Source organism: Siphateles boraxobius, unplaced genomic scaffold, assembly GCF_051911475.1.
Source record: "Siphateles boraxobius isolate OS27281-9 unplaced genomic scaffold, OSU_SipBor_1 68, whole genome shotgun sequence".
Taxonomy (NCBI): domain Eukaryota; kingdom Metazoa; phylum Chordata; class Actinopteri; order Cypriniformes; family Leuciscidae; genus Siphateles; species Siphateles boraxobius.
The window spans coordinates 66,818-92,500 of NW_027509195.1; the positions used below are offsets into that span (position 1 = coordinate 66,818).

General features: G+C 38.1%; 4 protein-coding genes across 4 annotated transcripts in view; 1 reads left to right on the forward strand and 3 right to left on the reverse strand.

Annotated features, from left to right (window-relative positions):
* baz2a (bromodomain adjacent to zinc finger domain, 2A) overlaps positions 1 to 9,887 on the reverse strand; it is a 35,762-nt gene extending 25,875 nt beyond the window's left edge. Inside the window, exons 1-5 of the mRNA XM_077213942.1 lie at positions 9,657 to 9,887; positions 5,912 to 6,041; positions 4,437 to 5,261; positions 1,385 to 3,097; positions 529 to 735 (exon numbers count right to left, since the gene is read on the reverse strand). Coding sequence (XP_077070057.1) covers positions 529 to 735; positions 1,385 to 3,097; positions 4,437 to 5,261; positions 5,912 to 6,041 — 2,875 coding nt within the window. The 5' untranslated portion in view covers positions 9,657 to 9,887. The remainder of the gene's footprint in view (positions 1 to 528; positions 736 to 1,384; positions 3,098 to 4,436; positions 5,262 to 5,911; positions 6,042 to 9,656) is intronic.
* A 3,470-nt stretch (positions 9,888 to 13,357) lies between these two features.
* Positions 13,358 to 20,671, reverse strand: ptges3b (prostaglandin E synthase 3b (cytosolic)). The gene is made up of 8 exons (XM_077213943.1): positions 20,492 to 20,671; positions 17,618 to 17,731; positions 17,415 to 17,484; positions 17,206 to 17,304; positions 16,569 to 16,658; positions 16,389 to 16,445; positions 14,965 to 14,989; positions 13,358 to 14,249 (listed from the first exon to the last, which is right to left on the reverse strand). Coding segments are annotated over exons 1-8 (477 nt in total). The 5' UTR covers positions 20,494 to 20,671; the 3' UTR covers positions 13,358 to 14,229.
* A 294-nt stretch (positions 20,672 to 20,965) lies between these two features.
* p4htma (prolyl 4-hydroxylase, transmembrane a) overlaps positions 20,966 to 25,683 on the forward strand; it is a 19,025-nt gene continuing 14,307 nt past the window's right edge. The window contains exons 1-2 of the mRNA XM_077213946.1: positions 20,966 to 22,000; positions 24,172 to 24,253. Of these exons, the coding sequence (XP_077070061.1) occupies positions 21,659 to 22,000; positions 24,172 to 24,253 (424 nt within the window). The 5' untranslated portion in view covers positions 20,966 to 21,658. The remainder of the gene's footprint in view (positions 22,001 to 24,171; positions 24,254 to 25,683) is intronic.
* LOC143722565 (secreted frizzled-related protein 5) overlaps positions 24,442 to 25,683 on the reverse strand; it is a 2,555-nt gene continuing 1,313 nt past the window's right edge. Inside the window, exons 3-4 of the mRNA XM_077213947.1 lie at positions 25,564 to 25,653; positions 24,442 to 24,801 (exon numbers count right to left, since the gene is read on the reverse strand). Of these exons, the coding sequence (XP_077070062.1) occupies positions 24,482 to 24,801; positions 25,564 to 25,653 (410 nt within the window). The 3' untranslated portion in view covers positions 24,442 to 24,481. The remainder of the gene's footprint in view (positions 24,802 to 25,563; positions 25,654 to 25,683) is intronic.

Sequence of the window (25,683 nt, forward strand, 5' to 3'; positions counted from 1 at the left end):
AGATATTCAGCTCAGTGAAGAAAGTACATGGATACTTATTTGTTAACTTTGATTTCTCACAACTTGTGTGCTTTTTCTTGGCGAATCGGAATTAACTGCGGTGCTAATAATAAAATGTCACAAACGTGCACAGAAGATCAACGGCCAGGATTTTCATTAAATACTGTACATGAAATTTTAGTTTGTTTTTCACCAAACCCTATCATATACACCCAGAATACTTGGAATATATGATACGCGTTGCATGGGATCATTCTGTGATACTTTTGCGTCTTTTTTTAAGCTTAATGGTGGACGCTATTCCCTGCCATTATATGGACGAGCGCATGCACAACATTTAAAAAAAAATTCTCCTTTTGTGGTCTGAGAAGGAAAGAACGGCATACTGCATTAGAACAACACCAGGGTGAGTAAATGAGGACTTAATTTTATTTTAGGGTGAAAGCTCCCTTTAAAGAAAATTACTCATTTAAAAAATAATTGTAAACCATTAACTATGCCAGCATGATAGTAAAGATGAACAATTACTTTCAGCAATAGCAACTGGCATCTTTGGGGTCCTAGGCTTCCGTGGCTTCTTTGTTGGCATGGCGATAAGTGCTTCAGATATATGTGTGGACGTCCCTTCAACAGACCCGCTTACAACCACTTGCAAAGCTTTAGTGGTCAAAGAAAGCGCAGATCTTCGGTCCCCTCCAGATAGGTCTGAAGTTTCAGGTCCAAGAATCTGATCACCTATGGGGAATAAAATGTGTAGCTTTTAAATCCTGGAAATCAAATATGTCCTTTTTAAACTTAAAACCTAAGCACCAGATCACAATATGTCCACCAAGCATTCTAATCACTATTTGCATGCTTAAAACATTCTTGCCTCAGACTCGTTAGAGTTCAAGCCCACTTGAATGAGTATTACTATTCAATTTAATGAAAAATAACAGGGATGTATTATGTGTCAGATCAATATTGGGACTATATTATTAAATTTATTATCTAATCGGTCAATATTGGATTTGTAATTGTTTACACGCTCATTTTTATATTACCTTTACTGTCATCTAACACTCTTAAAGTTAATAACATTTAGTTAACACAGCATTATAATGTACAGTATGAAAAAAATGATATTCATCTTAGATTTGCAGTGATGCCTAAATAAACTTTACAGCAAATTACAAAAAGGTTGGTCTTAGTTTCTAAATGTTACTTTATCTAGACAAAATAGTTTTGAATTTTAATCTGTCAATTATTGGTCACAATATGAAAATAGTTTTCAGCTAAAGCTTGGTGCATCCCTTCTAAACAAGGAAATGTATGTTATGGTTCAAATATGAGGTTCTTTAGAAACAGGTGAGTAAATGCATCATTAGTGCATTGGGAATCTCACCTTTGATAGAGTGTGTAGAGGCATTAATAGATGGAGACAGCAGGGAGGAGGAGTTTTGCGAGGTGTTGTTTAAAGAGTTGTCCAGAAGAGACGTGTTCTCTTTGAGGGAAGTTGTCTCCTCGGTGGAAGTTGTAGAGGTCATGGAGCTGTTTAAGATTTCTTCTTCACAAGAAGTCTCCAGCAAGTCCCTGGAGTCATCAAACATGGATCCTTCAGTAAACTTTGATTGGTCTCCCGTCTGGGAAAGACTATAAGAATTATCAAAAGTGTCCATCATAGAACTCCCATCCTCTGCTCTTGAGCTTTCAAGGAAGGTTGACTCGACCAAGGACGGATAGTCTAGTGACGTGTCAGTGCCAAAAGTGTCATTTAAAGTGTCACTTTCTCCTTTCCTTGGGGTAGTCTGATCTTTGATACTATAAGAGTCTTTTCTGCCAACTGCCATAGTGTCTCTCTCAGGTTCCTTTGGAACAATAAAAGCCGGTTCAAGGTTTCTACCATGAGTTTGGACCCTATGCATCTCAGATTGAGCCTCACTGTTGGACCTCTTTGTGGATGTGCCGATTATGACTCCAATTGTACTCTGGGAAACACAGGCCTCGTGTTTACCAGGAGTCTTCTGAGTAGAGTGCGATTCCCCAAAGTTGTACCGTACTACACCATGAGAACCCACCTGCTCTAGACTGTGAGAAGAAACGTCCACATTTGCCACAATGTCTGAAGGATGAGCAGCAGAGCCAACGAGGGAACGAGACACATTTGGAGCAGGAGAAACATTGAGAGGTGCCGAGGATGCCTGAGAAGAAAAGCTAACAGCGGGAGATGGTGCAGATGAAGCCAGAGCGGCAACTTGAGGAGAACCAGAGACAACAGAAGGAAGTGCAGAGACTGCTGGGAGAGAGATATTATCAGCAGCAGATGTTGGAGTCGAGGAAGCAGCAGGATGTTTCGGACTCTGGCCTGTTAGAGGTGATGCCTCTTGGGGTCCTTTCAGTGGTGCCAATGCAGGAGGAGCGGAGACAACAGATGGAGACGCAGCTAAAGATAGAGGTGTTGGAGAGACCTGTGGACTTTTTGACCCCTGAGCCTCTGCCAGAGGAACTGTTTGAGGAGGCACAGGCACCATTGGAGGATGCATCAAGATCTTAGAAGAAAACACCACAGACTGGGTATGCGACACCGCAGGTGGAGCTCTGGAGCTCTTAGAAGAAGACATCGAAGGAGTTGTACAAAGTCCTAAAGGTGTCCCATCAGCTGATGATGGTGCAGAGAATTCAGGTCTTTGTCCTTGGACCATCAGAGGCGGTGACGCGAGAGGGGAGGTTGGAGACATGGACACATTTGTGCCTACACCCAAAGCTGAAGATATAGCAAATCCTGAAGATGAAGAATGTGAATTCTGCCCAGAAACAGGTCCAGAGACCGACGGATGAGGCAGGGTCAATGTTTTCCGAGGCGGACTAGCCAGTGGTGGAGGTGGTCCAGAGACGGGGGAAGAACTAAGCTCCTTTGCGGCAGCTCCCATCTCTTGACGTTGTTTTGCAGATTTCTCCAGGTCCATGGCTGGATGCTGCACACCCTGGTTATAGTCGGTAGAGGAAACAGGGCCAGGGGACTTCACAGGAAAACCATCAGTCAACCGTTGGGGTACAGAACTTCTCTCGACTCCATTGAAGCCTTTATCGGCTTCTTTAAAGGACTCATTCATATGAACTACAGACCACAAAAAAACAACAACAAAAAACACACACAAACAGCTATTAGCAAGACACGTAAGAACACAAAATTGTTCATACACTTAGCAACAATTCACAATCATTAGTGTATGATTGGAAATGCAACTAAAATTGGATTTTTAGGTCAGAGACATGGCCTGGAAAGTAGTACACTATGCTGCTAATGCACAGCATCTGCACAGCTTTCACTCCTTTACTCTTACTATTCTCCCATCTAATAAACTGAGGCATTCACTACACAGTGAATGAGTAAGCAGTTTCAAAATCCACATCAATGTAGAAACTACAGTAATGCCTCTAACGGTTGTTGTCTCATGCTCCTTATGTTCAGCAGAATAGCAATTTAAATACACTGAATATTAGGCCAAAGCAAGTATACAAGTAAAATAAATAAATAAAAGACAGATCATGCATCTTGATCTACAATGGAAAGAACAGTATTGTTGATTGTTTTATTGTATCTAGGTTGCATGTGTTCATGCAGTTTTTAATTTTCTGATGAGTGAGGCAGAATGTAGAACTGGGGCAAGACATTACCTGTTAACACACTATTAGTCAGTTTGAATCACTTCCTAATCTAAGAAGTCCATTACCTTTGGTGAAAACAAGTCTGATATAACCAATGTCATTTCAGTCAGAGGACAGAATTAGAAAACCAGTGTTGGTGATATTAAAAGCCATTCAGGAAGTGCATTGCACCACCAAAGTACAGGAAATCAGAACGAGCATGCATGATAAAATCATGCTGCCATTTTTATAATCACTTGACTTAACAAAATATATTGTTCCCTACAAATATATTGTTCCCCCCCTATTCCCTACAGCAGGGTCCCACAAATCTGGCCATGGAGGGCCCTGCAGAGTTTAGCTCCAACCCTGATCAAGCTAATCAAGGTCTTCAGGATCGCTAGAAAATCACAAGTAGGAGAGTTTGAGCTAAACTCTGCAGGACAGTATCCCTCCAGGACAAGATTTGAGGTCCCTCGCCTTATAGCCATCTGCAAACAAGAGAAACAATCTTATTTTGAAACGACGAAGACCTCATAAAACATGCTAACTAAACAGTTAATTAAAAAATAATAAAAAAATTAATTAAAAATTAAAACAGTCAATGGTATTAAATAAATTTTTAATGAATGAAGCCTTATTTGCATAGCAAAAAACTCTTAAGAACAAAAAAAGTGATAGTTGACAGGAGTGCCACCAGTTGCAACCCATGTTTTGATCGTTAATGGGGAAAAAATTTAAAATATAAAAATTTGATTACTATAATAATCATTTTCCAACACACTAAAGACTGTGTGGCACTATCTCACCTTGCATCTCTTTGCTCTTAGGCGAACCACTATCAGACATTGCAGAAGGGGACCTCATTGGAACCTGCATTTGGTGGGGACTGCTTCTGCCTCCTCCACTACCCATGTGATGGTGCTGAGGGCTTCCTCGTGGAGGCGTAAAACTCTGCGTGGCGGGTGGTATCATCTGACTCTGGGATTGAGGCTGAGGCTGAGTCTGCGGTTGGGACTGCTGTGAAGGATGCTGGTAAAATGGCATTCCATTAGGCATCATGCCATAATGCTGCTGCTGCTGTTGTTGTTGTTGCGGTTGCTGGTGTTGAGGTGAGTGGTGGTGTGAATGATGTTGGAGATGATGTGTCGTTGCAGACTGGTGCTGCACGGCTGGAGGCTGCTGGTGATGCTGGGATGATGGGATGCCAGGATGCCCCTGGTTGGGAAAAGTCCCATATATGCTATGAGAGTTAAATCCCATGGACATCGAAGATCCCCCCTGCTGCTGCCCAGGATTACCCCTTGCCCAATACTGTGGCCCAGCACCAGAGGGCTGCCGGGACGATCCTATACTGCCGTTGACTTGGTACGGTCCATGCCCCTGGAAGTGGTGCTGAGGCTGCTGTGGTTGTATCCCCCCCTGGGAGCCTGGTTTCTGGTGCAATCCGTGGGGAGGGACAGGCCCCAATGCTGGGTTGTACTGAGACTGGCCCCACAGGTAGTCATATCCAATGCTGCCTGGGAGTAGATGGCTGCTCATTTGAGGATAAGAGGAAGAGGGAGGGTGGGCGCTGGGCTGGGTGCTCCCACCTGCAGTAGTGATGCCATTCACATTCATTTCGCCATTCAGATCTGTGTGATGAACAGCATCATTAATAAAGGCATCACACTTATAACATATATAATTTAGCCTATATGGAAGATAGCAGTTTAAAACTTTGGAATAAAACTGCTTTTTTAATGTTTTTGAAAGAAGTCTCTTATGCTCACTGCATTTATTTGATCAAAATACAATAAAACAGTAATATTGTGAAATATAATCACAATATAAAAAACTGTTTTCTATTGTAACATTTTAAAATCTAATTTATTCCTGTGATCAAAGCTGAATTTCCAGCATCATTACTCCAGTCTTGAAAGTCACATGATCTTTCAGAAGTCATTCTAATATGACGATTTGATGTTCAAACATTTATTATTATTATCAATGTTGAAAACAGTTTTGCTGCTTCATGTTTTTGTGTAAACCATGATGATACACTATTCGATTATTCAAATGTTTAGGGTCAGAACATTTTTTTAATTAATACTTTTATTCAGCAAGGATGCACTAAATTGATCAAAAGAGACAGTAAATACATTTATAATATTACTAAAGATTTCAATTTCAAATAAATGCTGTTCTTTTGAGGGATCAATTCATCAACAAAAAAAAAATGTATCAGAGTCTCTACAAAAATATTAAGCATTAAAAACTGTGTAAAAGCAGTGTAAATGCTCACTTTTCCCTTGCTGGGGGAAGCTCATGGAGGACCCGTTAGTATAGAGAGAATCTCCTGAGGAATGCTTCAGTCCTGAGTTAACTGGCACAGAAGAGTGAGGCCCGTAGTTAAAATGGTTATTTGCTTCCATCTGTCGGAAGGAAAAAAAACATCACGAAATTGAAAGATATGTGGCTTATTTTTAGTATTAAAATACTTTCTCTTATGTCACATTCATACACACAGACAACTACAAGTAAGCCATTTGTCGGAAGATTTCCCTAAAAAGCGTAAACACTGTCTCTGCTTCTGAATATGCCTACTTCCCAGTGCTCCTTATGTCCAAATTCATGATATTCATAAAACCATAGGCAAAAAAGGGTTAGATGACTTACTACTGATGGAGACTTTGCTCTCGCATGAGGCCACGGGAGAGGAGTTGTGAATGGCAGTAAAGCGAAGTAACTGATGTCAAGTGCCAACATGACAAATGTAGTACGTCCAGATTACAATCTTACTACTCTCACATTCACACTACATAGAACACATTTTTTAAAATTGTCAGAAATTCATTCCTCATTAAATGTAGTGCATACTGTTTAAATATCTTGAACAATTCATTACTGGCTCAACCAATCACTTAAAGCTGCAGTCCGTAGCTTTTCCTCTTTGTCGCCATCTCTGTTCGAAATCTGTAATTGCAGTTTTTCGCGGAATTATAAACTTTACGCGAGTTGTACATCGGCATGAAACAGCGCGGATGAACACAATGTTTTGAGGAGACTGCGCGCCTGTGTGGATACTGCCTTTCAGAATCACACATTCTACTTTTTGGAAGTACAGTATGACCAACATAATAATTTTCACCGGAAAATGTCATCTGAACAAGTAAGCAACATCCACTTTTGTTCTGATCAACTAAGGGGGGAAAAAGCATAACACCTTACGACAGGAAATTTTTCACTTTACCGATCTGATTCAGCCCTAATGCTTGACAACGGAGAAGGCGGGTTTCTTGGAGTATTGGAGTAGAGGTGAATTGCTCCCTCTCATAGCTAGCACAAAATAATTCATATTTACCATAATAGCAAAACTAAAATAGCGCTCTCTGCGTCCGTTTCGAACCCCTTCAAATCACAGAGTTCACGCCACCTTTCAAAAGCCCTGCCGATGTTTATCCTTGTTTTCGCGTGGGCCGGTTGCAGTCTCTTTTTACCACTCCGAAGTCCAAATTCTTTTGGGTTTTACAACTGGTGAATCTCCAGTTGTCACAGGTGATTGTCGTTTGAACCTTTCTGGATCCGCCATAAGTTTAATAATTTAAAGTGCTGCGAGAAAAGGCTAAAAATGTCCACCTCCAACATCCTCAGGCAATATAGCCTGCTAGCCGAGACTCCTTCTCTATGTGTACAGATGTGACGCAAAGACATGCTCGAATTTGCCGCGGAAATCCACCAGTACCACTGGAATTAAAATCATTATTACAAGCTAAACGTTTTGAATCGAGCTAAAGCAAGATGATATTTTTGAACACTGGCTGGTTATGTTTTTTATTATAACTATTATTTTGGATAATTTTAACCCAAAAAAGTTACAGACTGCAGCTTTAAGTTTAGGGCAGGACTTTCCATTTCTTCAACCAATGATAGACAGGCAGCAGAATAATATTTAAGAAATCTGCTTGAAAACAGTCATTTCAGACATTAGTCATGATAGACAGAAGAGCAGATGTCTCTTGATGAATGAAAAATAGGCTGAGAAAGAGTTAGACTTACATGCATGGCATGAAAGGTAAACATTTTTATCAGTTCATGCAATCCCTGGGAATCAAAACCATGACTTTGCCATTGCTAGCGCCTTGCTTTTACAGTTCGAGCTACAGGAATGCTCAATATGTTATACTACTGTTTCCCTTGGTGTCTCATTCAACTCTCAAGCCATTTAAAAATACATCTTTACAAAAAAATTCAGTGAACAACCAAAATTTGTCCTGTGAAAACCACACGCTTCACCCTAAATCTAGAATGTCATGGACAAATTCATTTAAATCTTCCAAACTAACCAGACTCGTGTTACATCATTTTACTAGCACCATTTTAAACAATATGCAGAATCTTATCTTTCTGCAGTAAACAAAAAAAAAGCTGGACTCAAACTCTCATTCAACCTAAGGAAAAAGCGTTTAATGTTTATGAACCAGAGTGGTACAGTTCTAAAGTCAGTGGCTGTGTTCAAATACCTAGTGATCTACCTAACATGGAATTTTTCAGCATTGTAGGAGCGTTCATAACGTTCATTGGGTTTTCGCACACCGAACGTTCGGAACGCTTCAGCGCCGCGCAGGTAGACGACAACCCGGTGTATGAGGTTTTGAGACACAGCCAGTGAGCACTGCTCTGGCGGACATCACAAATTTTGCTCTTCACATCTCAACATAAAATGTCGCAGATAAAGCCGATGAGATGCGTTAAAAAACACTCACACACACACTGAGAGATGCTGAGCACCAGCCTCAAACTCAATTACACTTTAAACACAATAATAAGTTAGTCCTGGTAATTTTGAAAAAAAAAAGCTAATTTAAATGACCTGATATAAATATTAATGTATAAAGATGAAATCCAATGCTAATTATTGTATGCGTGTCCATCATTAACCGCACAGCTAACAGTAAACATCTAACTCAAAACTGTAGGATTTCGTTCAGAAATGGCTGTTAATGCGACATACGTCACTAAAACGCAACACAGAAGGCAAAATAGTGATATTTCATTAAATATTATATTGGGAAATGTTAATAAGGAGGTGATGTGGGAATCGGTTAGCACGGAGGCTAATGACCATGCGCTGCTTCTGGATCTCAAACACACACACACTCACACACAATATATATATATATATTTATGTATCCACATTTGATTAAACTTCTCCAACGCTAAAACACCACAATTCTGGGTAAACCAGCTCATATCCACTTTTACTCGATTTCTTCATTCTCTTTAATATAATTCTAGTCTTGTATCAGCACATATTAACCCAGAAAAAGAAGAAAAAGCAACGAGATCTGGCCAAACAACCAACACAAAAACGAAAACAAAAAGGACTTTGGTTGAAGCTGAAAGATTAATTATGTACCAAGACCTCAATAATGAAGGGACGACAATTCAATGATGCTTATAATGAAAATCTAGCGATATACACACACTTATAAAACGATATTTCGATATGAAGTTTGATTAAAGTGCTCGGTTATTAATATCAGCGGTGATGATGACATGACAAAATGAGGCCTGCGTTCCGCATAACAACGATTCATCACGACCGTTTATGAGCTTTGAAACAATATTCGCCGATTAACATGTATGTTAATTCAATATTTTGGAGTATGAATGAAATTGGACGCGAATTTAATTTAACAGTGTAGATGAAAACGGTGTAAATGAAAACAGCAGGTCTTATTTACATAACCACGGGCTTGAGGGTTATTTAAATAATTAAAGACGATAAACGTACAGATAAAACGGGCTGATTGTATACATACAAGCGGGTTTGTGATCTCTAAGACATTGTGAGTGACTAATGTTTTAAAAGCTTGCCTGTACAAATGCAATATTAACAAATCATCTCGTCTCAGAAGGTCATATTTCGTTGATTAATTCACGTTATTTTCCCGATATACGGTTAGAGAAAATGAGGTAGCATCACATCACCCACACAACACACTCTCAAAACTTTCCCCTGTATAATGATAATAAAACTGCCCAACCTTGATATGTGCCGATCGCACAGGAGACAGGGGTTCTGGCCCCCCGGCAAAGGACCAGTGTTGATGAAGAGGGTATAAGCGATGTAAATAATAAACGGCTAAATCGCTAACCTTTGAGTTTCAGATTTGCAAACATGGCTGGTAATGTTTGAGCGCAGCCATGATCACATAGAGAGAAAGGGAGCGAGCCGAAAGAGGAAGTGGATGACGGTTAGACGGCCGCGCGCCTCCGGGTCTTAGCGCCGACTAGTGCACGAACGGGGGCCGAACAAACCAGTGTTGACCCACAATGCCCTTGTGGAAAAGAAGTGTTTAATTTTGTCCTCCTGGGACCCAGACTTTTGTCCACTATAGAGGACATTATATTTTAGTGAATTTCTCTGACACCGATGTCACAATTTTACATTCAGGGCTTTTCAGAGACACTAATGTTTGGAGGTTTCACCATGACAACAACTTCTTGGCCTTTAAACATGACTGACATTACATTAAGTGATCGAATTTAGTACTCTTGTGGAAATATGATAATATTTTGTACAATTTAAATCTGACTTATTTTCAAATTGTTTGTCATAATCAGCATCTCAGTAAAATGTAATGTGATTTCTAATCAAAATATGACTTTCTGTTAGGAACCATGGCATTGATTTTATACATGTCCTCTGTTGAGACAGCAGGACTTAAATCAGGCATTTTGGGAGACACAGCAAGTGAACAGGGAAATAAATTACATATCAATATTCCTTTGAAATATTATATATTATTATGAAAATGTTGTCAATTATTACTCCCATTACATTTCTTTTTTATCACATGTTTTACCCAAATATTGTATAAAGTTAAATGGTATATCCATTTTATATCCAATTCATTCCATTACAAATATTGTTCACAATGAGAATCATATTTATACAAAGTTTGGTTAAAAAAAATCCTGGAACCTAAAATTGATTGGTGGATGGAAAAAATGCCATTGTTTTTGCCTACACATTTAATTTCATTTAATTTTTATTTAATATTTTTTATTTAATTTTTTTATTTTTAACAACTGAGTCCTGGTGTCACTACAGAGGACATAGCATAACATATATATTTTTTTGTTTTTAATTGTTTCTTATGCTCTCTATACAATGTTTTCGTTGGGTCTCAGGAGGATAACAGGTTAAATGTGTGTGTGTAGTGCACTCCAAATCTTAACAGTAGGCCTATATTTTGTTTAAAAAAACGTATGCCTACTTAAGTTGCAGATAATTTATTAATGAAACAAAAAGGCTCTTATATTTCTTTTCTTAAAGTACACTTTTAAAAATTAAACTTAATAATGTGAAAAATTTTAAATCATTGTTTTAATGTTTTTTTCTGCTTCAAAGAAGTACACTTATTTAGGTTTTTTTACATGCTATTTGATATTACATTTAAAGTAAATACATCTTAAATGTATTAATTTGCAACTTCAACCTTACAACTAGGTAATTACAAATATATTTAAAGGCATGACATACAAGTTTCAACAGAAATGACATTTATTTTAGTTTACCATAAATGCTTGTCATTCAGCACACTTACATTTAAAAGACAGTAGAAGTAATTGTGAAATGACATATAAAGATGTAACTTTCTTAAATGGGTCAAATAAGGACTAATTGCATTTAATATAAATGTAAACTATTATACATTTCCATAATTCCAATAAACTTGAAATTAAAATACATTCAGTTTACATCCAGTACATTCCTTTAATGTATATTATTTCCATAATAAGTATACAGTATTGATATGTAAGTATTTAATCTTATACAAGTAACACCTTTTAACTGATCAAAGTATTTAACAGCTAACCAATGTTCTGTCATATATATATATATATATATATATATATATATATATATTGTATGTATATGTATATGTATATGTATATGTATATACTCCCAGACTATGCATGTTTGAGCTGTGTCATTGTTTTATCTCAAGATGCACACCAGTAATGTTTATATTTTTAAAGGCACTTTAAAGCTACTTAAATGTCCTACTTTAACTAAGGCCTAGTCCTGGCTTAATCTAAACCCTGTCTGTGAAACCAGGCCTGGTATCTAAGAAGATTCAGAGGGTTGCCTGCCTCTGATTGGCTAACACGCATTGTATGTGTGAAATCCACAAGACTGTATGTCTCATTAGAGCCTATGGGCTGTCCGTCACACAGTGATATCTGTTAGGTTTAGGCACATTTTATATGTGGTACAGCATCTTTAACAGTGGTAAAGAATAAAGACAATCTATTAAATGCATCATGTCTGATTGAGAGAAAGATCAGAGCCCGATTGCAACCAACAAATTTAAGGGCCGTTTACACAACACTGTTTTCAACTAAAAACGGAAAATAATTTGTGTTTCGGCCATTCATTTACACGACAAAAGCGTTTTGGGGGCCTGGAAACACAAACTTTTGAAAACGGGTTTGAAAGTGCAAGTTTTTATAAAAAGTTACTGTTATCTCTCTGCGTAGCCTAAACTACAAAAACGTGAACTTGTGAAAACGGTCACGTCAGGCAAATCATGCATATTACGTGTTCAGGTGTAGTGTTTCTTTACAAAGTGACATCGCCATCAACTGGCCTGGCATGAATAATACAACAATTTTAATCGTTTTCGCGGATCCGTGTAAACGGGATCGTTTTGACAATAATGTCGCCTTTACGTGAAAAACGCAAATAAAAACCTTTTCCGATTTTTGTATATAATTGTTGTGTAATCGTGCCCCGTAGATGTAATTACAAACAAATCCCCTACTATCCATTTCAATAAAACATACCCATTTTTTAAATACCCAAACATGTTACTGTATAAGTGGGGCAGACGTCAAGGATAACGAGTAGAGCGCAGAGCGGAACGGAAAGCGTCCGGCTTTAGGACCCAGAGCGCGCTGATCAGTCTGGAGCCACTGGAGAGGAATGGATGCGCAGCCAGAATGCGGCTGTAGGAAGTGATGGTCCGCTACGGAGAGGTAGAGCCGAGGCCATGCCATTCATCCGATAGACATACAAAATATATTAAATCACTCTATTTATCCACAATATCCCACTTTTACAGAGGTGGCCACGTTTATAATTAATTATCATGGTAGAAAATGATGCACAGGCAGGCTACATCCTCATAAGCGGCTCGTGTGAAGTATCCGCATGCATAGGGCAAGCGCGTGGATCTTTATGAACTTATTATAGCACCTCCTTCTGACCTCACGTAATATTTTTTTTTTAAAAGGGCGAGTTCACTAGTAGTTGAGAATGATTATGAAGTACGCCACTGGAAATGCGGAGATGGCAGGTAAAAAGACATTTGTACCCGCTGGAACTTCACTTGTTTTATCACTATTATGCATTTGAACAAAGTTACTTGAAACCAGGTTGTCTGACGGGGGTCAATGACTGCTAACTATTTTCAAATCCTGTACATTCAAAGTCAATATACTTTAGGGCACAAATACATTTACACATTTTAACTGATCAAAATATGTAATCGCTAACTAATTAAATTTTTGGTAATTCACCCAGAAATGAAACATCTGTCATCATTTACTCATCCTCATGTCATACCAAAACTGAACTTTCTTCTGTGGAACACAAAAAAGATATTCCGATAGTTCCTCGAGTTTGTAATGTGGCAGTCTCAGGATAACTATCCATTTAACAGACAAAATGAAAAGATGAGCATGGAGCAGTTTATTAGAAATACGTAGACACAATTGAAAGCTTTTTTTTCTTTTGAAAACAAGCAATGTCCACAAAACAGTCCCAATTTTTTGATAGTGCAAACTTATTTGGTCTTTTTGTTTTAGACTTGATCTGAAACATACCTTTCGGCTTCCCAATAAAGACATCATACTCCAGTCATAATATTCAAGACATTAACAGCCCAATACCAAATACAGTGTCACTATATACTGCGGGAAACTGGATCATTTCAGAGGGAGTCAGCAGGAAATATCAACCACCAACAAATCTGGTAGCAGGCCAAGAGACATGAGGGCTAATGTTAGGAGATGATTTAAGTATGTTAGGGGGGTGGGTCTTATGTCTAATAACTGCTACTTACAGTTCTTACGCTTTAATCACAAGGTCGTCCACTATACAGATTTTACAAGACACAAACTACCTTCACCTCTGCAAAGTTTGTCACTTTTCATTTTAATTTCAATGCCTCACAATAAAAAAGAAACTTTTCATTACATCTATTGCTTATCAGTTGAAAAAATATGAATACAGTGCAGTATTTCCAAACAGTTTAAGTATACATCATGTTTTAGTACAGATTAAAAGAAAACAAAAAAAAAGCCAGGACTGCTCATTAGGAGAGGGACGACAAAGCTCTGTACAACATGCATATAAACTCCCAACAGAGGGTTAAGTCGATCTTCTGGAGTGCAGCCACGGAGTGGACAGAGGTGATGCTTATGAATCCACTGATCTCAATCAATTCAGCTTTGCTCCCTTTCAGATCATGTACCATTTAGATGACAGCTCTTTTCATTTGCATGTCATCCCCCTCCTCCTCTGCCTGTCCACAATGTGCCAGCCGCTTATTCCAGATCTGGCATTTCTGGGGGGAAAAACACAAACATGTTGAAGGAAAACAACAAAATTACGTCACAGGGTCGGTGCGTGGACCGTCGCAGAATGTACTTTGGGACGAAGTATACTTTGGGCTTTAGTCTCATTTTGTTCCAACTTTTAAGTTGAAGAAAATCCATTATGTACTTGCATAAATGTAACGGCTGCTCTTCTTGCAGTTACAATGAATGTGAACTGAAGTTTGTGGTTCTTTTTGGAACTCACCAGGACATTCTAAATGACTCAAATTCACCTTTCACATTCAATAGATGAAAGTCATACAAGTTTGGAACGACAAGGAGGGAAGTTTCTGTTCTCACATGTCAAGCAAGTACAGTTGAGCTTCTGTTTTCTGTATTTGATATGCTCAATATGTATGTGCGTCGATCAGTGATTATATGTGAATAAATTAAATCTATTCATAATCATATTAATCAGTGTTTCATTATATAAGACTTGGATTAAACAACTCGATTCATTTGGATTATGTTTACTGTCTTTATGTACAAAAAGACCGTAAACGTGTCTTTTTTCGCGACAGCTTGAAAGTGTTGATTAGATGTAGATGACTTGAAAATTAAGAGTATATCAAAAACAGTCCAATGGAAAAAGTAAATGATGTAAATCATGACTTTCGGGTGTACTACCCCTTTTTAAAAAAGTATTGAACTGAAAGCATAAACTAGAAAAAGAGGAAAACTTACTTTCATCATCACTATCAGCTGATTCCTGAAAAGAAAACAATCAACTGTTAAAAGTGTGTTGAGAACTCTGTGTTCTGTTCCATCCCGGTGTGCTCCACCCCTCAAGAACCGCATCTGACTGGATGTGACCCACCCTAAATCAGCCTAATATACCAGGCTGACTAGCTGAATAATCATTTAGAAAACCTCAACTAGTCAATTACAAATAAGTGGTTTTGCACATCCCTAATTTAAGCGGATACTTAATGTTTCACAGAAAAACAGAAAATGATCCCATAATTTACTCACCTTCAAGCCATCCTGTGTGTAAATGATTTTCCTCTCTCAGCTGAACACAATCTGAGTTATATTAAAAACATCCCGACTCTGCCAAGCTTAATTATGTGAGTGAAAAGTAACTAAGATTTGGAAGCTCCAAAAAGCGCATTCATCCTAAAAGTAATCCATACGACTCCAGTGCATTCTGAAGCAAAGTCATATGTTTTTGTATCCATATTTAAACTTTTTTTTTATAAACTATAATCACTGGCTTCCGGTAAAGGCGGTATGTGAGTCTAGTTCCAGCGGGAGAGTGACCTCTGACCCGACGCAGGACGTAGGATGTAGGAGTAGCGTAAGCTCAGGTGAGAGTCGACTGGGCAACAAACTCAAGCTCCTCTTCTCTTATTTCGTAATCCTCGGACATTGGTCTTTAAAACTCCTCATTTTAGACTTCTAAATCGTGAACGGTGTTTAGTTTTGCGCTCTCCTCTGTGCTTCGCCATTCATAAGCTTACACTACACCTACGTCAGGTCAGAGGTCACCATTCCACCGGAACTAGACTCTTGTGAACACGCGCCAGTGATTATAGTTTATAAAGTTTTAAATAAATAAATATATATATATATATATATATATACACACACAAAACCTATCGCTTCAGAAGGCATTTATTAACCCATTGGATTCGTATGTATTACTACTTTTTTTTTTTTGGAGCTTCAGAATCTCTGGAGATATTCAATGCCAATTACAAAGCTGGGAAGAGCCAGGATATTATTCAATATAACTCAGATTGTGTTCGGCTGAAAGAAGAAAGTCATACCACTTGATTAAATTATGGGATAATTTTCGGGTGAACTATTGCTTTAAAGGGAGAGTTCACTGTAAAGTGTCATCATTTACTCACCTAACATTGTTCCAAACCTCTATGACATTTTCTTCAGAGGAACACAAAAGATATTTTGAAGAATGTATTTGTCCCTACTATGAAAATCGATGGGATACAACACAACAATGTACCCGTTGTATGGACAAAATCTATTTTATGCCAGAAGAACGGAAGTCATACAGGTTTGGGATGCCATGAGGGTGAGTGAATACTTTAGGGGAACTATCCCATATGCTAAACTATTACACATATGTAGAAACTATTAAATCTTACCTCATCTGCTCCATCTAGATCGGGTAAATCATCCTCTCCTCCCATGTTGCCCATCATCTAGAACCAACAAATCATGTCAGAACAGCACATTAATTAGACACATTCCTCACACAATTTCCATAATAATAGGGAATACTGCCAGGAAGGTGAATAGCTATTTTTGAACTAAAAAGAAGTAACCTCTGAAAAGCGATCGTAGTTTGCCACATCTTCCTCTGAATCATCCTCCCAGTCTTTCCAGTTGTTGAAGTCAACACTAAGCCAGTTGACCTGTAGACAAAATAAGACAAAAATTAAGTTTTATCTTAACCAAGTCAACACTAAGTATTGATGCACCGATATTAAATTCTGAAACCATAACTAATCATTTTTACACAACAGGTTATGTGATACACTAATGATTAACTAGATTAACAATTTACTAGATTGACTGCCAAACAACTTTGTCTACAATTTAATTTTAAGACCCGAAAATACTTTACACAAACACTGTGCTCGTGTTACAAACCCCGGTGCTCAAGTACATCCTTTACACCAGATGTGCTATTATTCTGTATTTTTGCGTTCTCAGCGACGTCAAAATAAAAGCTCCAATATATCGGCCAAACAGAAAAACGTCTCGGCTAATGCTGATATTTAAAAAAGGCCAAATATCGGCTGTGGCGATATATCGGTCGCCCACTATTTTAAATAAGCACTAAAATCCACACTTTACTTTGAGTTTGACTTCAAATTGTCAAAATATATGTCCTAAAATTGTTGATGAAATAAAAAAAAAACATTTTAATTGCAAATAAAGCAACAACTATAAACTTGCCTTTGCCTTGTCTTTTGTTATCCTGGGCCAGGATTTCCCCGGCTCTGCTTTCCGTAAACAGCACAAGACCGAACGGTCTGTACGCTTATGTTTGGACCCCTGCGAATAGAAAGTAAAACAAAAAATAAATCATTCTCATCCTGAAATGTACATCCAACTATAGCAAACCATCTGAAACAGGATATCTTATAATTGTGTGCTAAACTCACATCTTGATCGATGGATCCAAAAAGGTCAATTTCATTTGAGTGCTTTATATTTTCCGTCCCACTGAGACAACTGAAGAGGAGCACAGGAGATCACATTAGCTAAACCACAGAACATTCAGACTACAGTACAGTCTAGAATCTAAGGCAATGATAATAAGACGCTTTTGGTGTTTTACATAGATGTTGAAATTACAACAACATACCTGAAACCAAATTTGGACTTTTCAAAATTTACTTTCACATCCTTGCTGTCCTCCACCAAAAACTCAATGAAGACAGAGTCCCGTCTGTCGTACCACTTAGCAGATGCTGGTTGCCTGAGGAGGAAATTTAAATTATGGGTTGAATGAATAGAATAATTCAGCAATAAACATTTTATATAAAGAAATAGAAATTTTAGGATAATTTAAATGAATGAATAGAAATATGTCAGCCAGGCGGATCAATCAGCTGATATTTGGTCATTCTATGGTTTTACTATGGTATTATTTATGAACAGGAGAAAGTGGAATAAGCAATATGGTGGAATATGGTAAAAAAAAAATGAGCCAATCGCTGATCAGAAAAGTCATCGCATCACTGCAGCTGCCAAGCTCTGGTTCCTATAGAAACAGTCATGTGTTCTGAGACGTGCCTTGAGGACTGCACATAAGCTTGGCCTAGCCTGAAAAATGCTGTTTTTTGGTCATGATTCGAGCGTTTAGTCGACAGATTTCATTGGTGATTTCAAATATGAAATTTAATCGTAAGCTTGGCGAGCAGTTTTGGAGAATTTTAGGTTTCCCCATTCAAAGAGATAGGAGCTGCACTTTCATGCCCGAGAGGCGTTTCAAAAATTAAATACGTTTTCCCATAATATTGTTGAAAACACTAGCCTCAAATATTTTAAAAATAGTAAATATTGTGGGGATGCACCCGTAAGATTTTTTTTTTGGCCGATACCGATATCGTTTTTAAGAAACAACTATTGGCTGATTCCAATACAGATATTTGGATTGGAGTAGTGAGCGACTTTTTAGTTATTTAGTTAAGAGTAGTAAGTGATTTTGTGTCTTTTGTTGTTTTCTGTCACTTTAAAACCGAATGCACAGATCCAATATACAGGTACACAATTACAATTATGTTAATTTAAGATATAACTGACAATGTTTACAAAGACACTCGCTAAGACGGGCATTTTGATATAATTTTGTGTGAATGTTGTTCTTTTGAACTCTTCATCAAAGGATCCTGACAAAATGTATGTGGGTTTCCACAAAAATATCTAATATTTCATATAACTCTTTTCAAAATTAGATTTATAAGAAGGAGAAGCATTTCATTAAGCACCAAATCATCATATTAGAGTGATTTGTGAAGGATCATGTGACACTGAAGACTGGAGTAATGATGCTGAAAATTCAGCTTTGATCACAGGAATAAATTACATTTAAAATGTACACACATATAAAATAAAAAACTACTTTAAATTGAAATAATATATTTCACAATATAGCTGTTTTATTGATCAAATAAAAGCAGCTTTGTTGAGCAGAAGAGACTTCTTTTCTTTAGTTTCGCTTTTGAACGTTAGTGCATGAGTGACCAATATATGTTTTACGACGGATTCCAATAATAGTGTCCAATTACTTATATTGAAAACTGATTTTAAATAATTTTTACTTTATGAAGCAATTACTAAATAATTATTAGACTTAAAAGATGCATTATCATATTTTAATAATATTGTTTGCATTAATCATTCAAATCCAAACACATCTGTTTAGCTGTGCATTTACTGCATTTAATTATTCTGATTTCTTTTGATTATTTTAATTTCTTCTATGTAAAGCACTTTGAATTACCACTGTGTATGAAATGTGCTATATAAATAAACTTGCCTTGCCTAATCTGTTTCCACACTTTAACCATTGACAAAATATAATTCAAATATAATAAAAAAATATATAGTACTGTTCACCTGGTTCTCTAGATATCGATATTAGCATCATCCAATGAAACTCCATTCGATCACTGATTTGGGTGTCAAAACACCATTTCCCACAAATATAAGGAGCAAGTGAGGTACAGAAAACGTGATTGTTCAGCAAATAAATAGATCTGCGAAGATCAGGTGGCATGGACATCTGTGACACAGCACTTCAATCTGCCGCCTGTTACTGCTCCTTTTCTAAAGGATGGTGTATCAAATTCTTGAAACAAGTAAACACTACTAAACAAAGGTTGAGTTCAGAGTTCAGCTCCATTCTCAAACTGTACATGCCCATAGGACCACATTAATTAATTGATAACTGATGCGAAATACCATTAGGACACAACTTTGTACACACACATAAACATATATATTTATAAATGTGCTTACATCATTTAATCAATATGATAATCTGAGTCCCAACATTTTCTGGAAATACTTAGTCAGGCCATAGAAATAAAATCAAGGATTATCGTTTAAAAGCACAGCGGTGTTGAGGGACAGATTCTTGATGAGAGGGTCAGATATAATCGCTGTATTCGTGTAGTGTGCTCACTGAATAGTGAGTGTTATGAGTGTGTTCTTTCATTCATTCACACACTCGCTCACTCCAGCTCTCTGGCCCTGCAGCACGTGCAGGCGGCGCGCGCATTTAACCATAAAAGAAACCGATAAACTCCCCTCGCGTCAGCTATTCTTTCAGCGAGTTCGTCGATAGTAAAACACATTTTACAAAGATGTGTGTATTTATGAACGGACTTGGGTGGAAAAAGTGCACAAAATGCCAACATTGGTGACCTTTTTTCAGGCTAACTGTAACGCGCCAACTTATACTTACACTATATTATTACACATTTCAATATATATTACAGAGTTTTGAACCTAATGTTTTTAAATTTAGCGTTTTATAAACCTGCGAGAGGTTTCATTGAGTTACTATATAGTTTAACGACTACGAGAGCAGTGAATGAGTCGTGCGGAAGTAGCTAATGCTGGCTAGCGATAAGCTTCACAGTCCAATACAGTTATTTTGTGCAGGTTTCAGTAACAAACTGTATTTCTCATAAATATGAACAGATATACTCAACATAGAGTACACACTTACATGACTTTGGCGGCTGTGTGTGTGAGTGTGTGATAGTCGGCGTCTGCTCAGAGGTTTTCTGGTATGTTCTCCCGATGTTCTGTTCTGGTGTGGTGTCACAGGAGTGCGGGTGGGCGGGGACTCAAACCACGCCCCTCACAATCGGTGGACTTTTCTAGAGCTTCCGTTTCAAATTTCAAGCTTAAAGCAAATAATGCAACATCGTCAGTGACCAACATCATTACTTCAAACTCGCTCAATAAATTTTTTTTTGTCAATAATAGTACTTGTCAATAATACATTATATAGTAAAGCGCTTGATAAAATTGTCTAAATAATATTCCGGAAGCCCATTTTCGTCACATAAAGAAAAATGCTTAATTATCTAAATCTGAATTAAGATACAACGTTACAACTTAAAAAGAAAAAAATATGACATAAAACTCATACAAAATAATAATTGTGATACTATCTTTGTCATAATTATAAGATAAAACGTCAAAATGATGACATACTAGATTGTGAGATTAGAAAACAGAAATTGTGAGAGAAAAAAAACGAAATTATGACGTACTACGTCATAATTTTGAATAAAATAATATAAAATAAAATAAAACAGAATAAAATAAATTTTAAGTAAATGTCAGTATTTGTAATTAATAAAAAGTTAAGTCAAAGTTGTATTAAAAAGAAAATGAATTGAAATAAAGAAAATATCCTGCTTTTATTTTGAAAGGACCCTTTAGTTCTGTTTAGCGTCGGTTACTTCGCGTTGCTTGCAGGATGAATGACAGATGATTATAAACGATGTTGTTATTTTCCATCTCCGCTTATAAAGAAGTCGTGCGGGGGGGTTTTCCTCGCTTTTATTCATCTGTTCTGTGTATGATTGGTCTGATTTAATCGCCCATTGGATTATAAGAGCGCTGGTATAGACTGTCGTTGTAAATCTTTCCTCCGGTTCATACTGAAGAAATTCCTGCACAGATCCCTTATCCACACACACGATGCACATTTTTTATGAATACATAGCCAATATCTGCACCTGAATCGCCATGTAGGCATATAGTAGTGTGTAATAACGCTCGCCAGGTAACGAACCAGGTAAAGTCGGTTGGCCGACCAGCTGAGAGCAGGAGAGGTTAGATCAGGGCAATGCACGGGGGAAGAGCAGTGATTTAGGAGGAGATGCGTGAGTATGAGGAGAGTTTGCACGGGCTCGAGGGGGAGATGGATCATTTCCCCCCTCCACCCCCGCGACACCCGCTCGCCCGGGAGCGCATGAACATCCAGAAGAGCAGCGTCTGCTCCAGGGCTTACTTCGTGGTGGTGATGGCCTTCTTCCACATCTACATCATTAATATCATAGCTCTGCTTCTTTATGTGCACTATAACACGGGGTCTGGGGAGCAGGATGTGCTCCTTGAGGAGAGTGGCAGTGTCCCAGGACCCATGCCTGAACACCAAACCCCTTCACCAAACCTGAGCCCTGAGCTCTCCTTCCAGCTGCCTCGCCTGGAGGGCATTCGGGTAACTTATGCGAGCATTATTCACTATGTTATATGACTTATGGTTTTATTATGTAATGCCTCTCCATCTCAAATGGGTATTGTTATTTATTCCTCATGTTGATAGCATTCATATATTTGTCTGTTAAATTAACGTAATGCCAAATAAATCCTAAAGTCCTAAAATAACTTGTTACCTGTGTAAAAAATGTTTTATACTAATAGAAAACATTACTATTAAAAATCTAATTTTGTGCATGTTTTAAAACAATTAATAATGCATCCCTCATCACTACACCCACCCTCATTTAAATTGAGCCTATATGTAGATGTATGAATAACATTTTTATTTAAAACAATAATGCAATGAGACAGACATTTAGAAAACACTTCTCCCTTAAATTTAATAATAATTTCTATTATTATTATAATTATAAAGGAATCGATAACGAAGGCTGTGTTCGAATCGCCCCCTAAACCCTCGTTCACTATTCCCTACATTACTCCACTAATATCTAGAAGGAGTGAGTGGGACACTGAGTGAGCCGGAAGGCCTGCCGCTTTTGCATAGTTTGTGCTTGCTTTTTAATAACTTAGCAGAACCTAGCAAATTGGCAGCTCCAGTAGTAATGAAAAGATTTATCTGGAACTCTGTTATGGAAAGATGGAAACTATTATGTATAAACCTTTTTTAGTTTAATAGTCTCCAGCTGAAGACTATTAGTTTTAGTTTAATAGTTTAAAACAATTTAATAGTCAAGTAAAAAGGAATGTATACCTGTGTGATATTACGCTGTGGCCACATTGGACCAGCGGTTTGGGAAATGCATGGATGTATGATTCGCCATCTTCTGGTCAGACGCGGGAATTCATTCAGCACTACCCTCACAGTGCATTATGGGTATTCTCTAGCCGTTGAGTGTACAACAGTTGAACACTGGTTATTGTGGTGTGTTATGGGATTGAATGAGTGCACTCGTGCCACTATGGTTTTGGACACCTCTACAAATGGCTGTCCTCTTGAATAGTGGCCTGTAAGGGTATAGGGTGCGATGGTCAGACACAGCCTATGACATCAAACGAGGAGTGGGAACAAAGGGCACAAGACCAGAATCACAGGGAAGCAATGGAAAACAAACTACAATTTCATAAAACAGAACACAAACCTGACAGTGCTTCTGTCACTTTTATTAGTTCAGTATTAGTTTAGCAGTTTTAGTACTATAACATAAACTTAATTTATTTTAATTAGTTGCCAAGGCAGAATTTCAGAAGTTAATTTTATTTAATTGAAGCTTTATTCAAAATTTAAGCTTTATTCAAAATGCCTTTAAAGGGATAGTTCACCCAAAAATGAAAATTCTGTCAGTAATTACTCACCCTCATGTTGTTCCAACCCCGTAAGACCTTCATTCATCTTCGGAACACGAATTAAGATATTTTTGATGAAATCTGAGAGCTGGATCACTCCTCCATACTAGTCCATAGGCTTCTTCAGGGATTCGAACTTGCCAGCCCCGAAAAGTTATTAAAGACATCGTTAAAATAGTCCAAGTGACTACAGTGGCTCAATCTCAAGTTTATCAAACGACGAGAATACTTTTTGTGCGCAAAAACAAACAAAAATAACGACTAATTTCAACTATTCATTTCCTTCTCTGTGGGCCTCGAGTCGGCCACGCTAAACGCGAGTACGCTAATACACTACGTTAGCTGACTCGAGGCCCACAGAGGAGGACATGAATAGTTGAAATAAAGTCATTATTTTTGTTTATTTTTGCGAACAAAAAGTATTCTTTTCGCTTGATAAACTTAAGATTGAGTCACTGTAGTCACTTGGACTATTTTAACGATGTCTTTAATAACTTTTCGAGGCCGGCAAGTTTCAATCCTTTTGAAGCCTATGGACTAGCATGGAGGAGTGATCCAGCTCTCAGATTTCATCAAAAATATCTTAATTCGTGTTCCGAAGATGAACGAAGGTCTTACAGGGTTGGAACAACATGAGGATGAGTAAATACTGACAGAATTTTCATTTTTGGGTGAATTATCCCTTTAATGTCTAGCTGTGCCTGCCAGCTATACGAGTCATCATTCCCTCATTTGGTAGTGAAGACAGTGAGTGATACTTCCCTATAATGTGTGCGTAATCCAATGTTAATGAGACGTACATGCTATATCTTTTCTACTCAGGTTGGGCATGTGCAAAGAGTGTCTCTCGTTCCTGACCGGACCCATAACATGCGCACCCTCAGCTTGAAACCACTGCTGTTTGGTGAGTTTCAGCTTTTCTTGTATTCAAATCTTGAAGTTTTTGGGTTCAACTCATTAATTATGGATGTAAAAGTAGCACTGAGATTTGTGACAGAAAATGGACACATGAACACATTTTGAATGGTTTAATATCTTTAAAAATATAGTTCAAGGATCTTCTATTATTTACAACATTATGAACACACCGAGATACCTTTTTAAACACCCTCTTTGTCCCGCTTCTGAAACTCTACCCTCTACACCGATGGCTTTTCCACTTGCGTGCCGCTTGGTTGAGGTGCCTTGGGCGTTTCCCCCAGCTGAAAGCTTTAGTGACTAGCAGTCTCTTGCCCGTCACAGTGCCCGTCAACAGGAAGGTTCCCCCATCGGGGTGGTTGCGGGTCAGGTTGCCCACACAGGTGGCGTCTCGCTCCAGCCACAGTGTCAGACGACTCCTCATTTCCCCTCCCAGCAGCGGCCCGTGCTTCAGGACCTCCAGCCGAGAGCCCAGCGAGAACATGGTCAGGACAGAACTACTGGAGTTCAGTTTGGATAGACGCACTTTAACCACTAGCAGAGAGAAGGAAATCAATGAGTAATGAGTTAGTTTCAGCATTAACGAGGTCCTATAATGCCCTTTTCACAAGATGTGAATAAGTCTCTGATGTCCCCAGAGTGTGTATGTGAAGTTTTAGCTGAAAATCCCCCACAGATATTTTTATATAGCATGATAAAATTGACACTTTTTGAGGGCGAGCAAAAACGCACCGTTTTTGTGTCTGTCCCTTTAAATGCAAATGAGCTGCTGCTCCCGGCACAAGGGGCGGAGCTTCAAGAGCTTGTGTGTTAGCAGCTCAAATTACCTCAAAACCTTTAGCCTTTTATGTTCAAACCGGATTCAGACAATGATGGAGAGACTCAAGAGGAAGTGACAACATGTAGAATGCAACAGGACATTTCTGAATAGTTAGTTTATTAATTTTTTTGCAGCTGATGCAGAGTTTACTATCTTCTAGTCATTGATTAGCATATTCTGTCATGATGATCTATAAATCGTGTTCCGGGGGCGGGGTTTATGTAAATTTTAGGGTTAGTGATGTCACTAACCCGTGAAAAAGCTCATTGTAGTCCCTACCAGCCGTTTGTTGTAGTCCTTAAAAAGCGATTTCTGTAAAAGAAAATATCTCCCTTTGCTTTGAACTTTGAGCGTCGTAACTCTGCAGATGTTGCAAACAGCAACTTTACACACTAACTAAAGTTTAAAAAGTCAAATCATAATCATTCACCCCTTTAATCATTTTTAGTGAAGGAGCAAACACTAGCGTTTCTTACCAAAGTCACTTTTACAGAAGAGATTGAGCAGTTCTTTGGATGACGTGGCCTCCTCTAACTCGCAGTCTGTGCAGCTCGCGCGCGGCACCACTGAAACAGACCACACAAACCAGTTTGGTG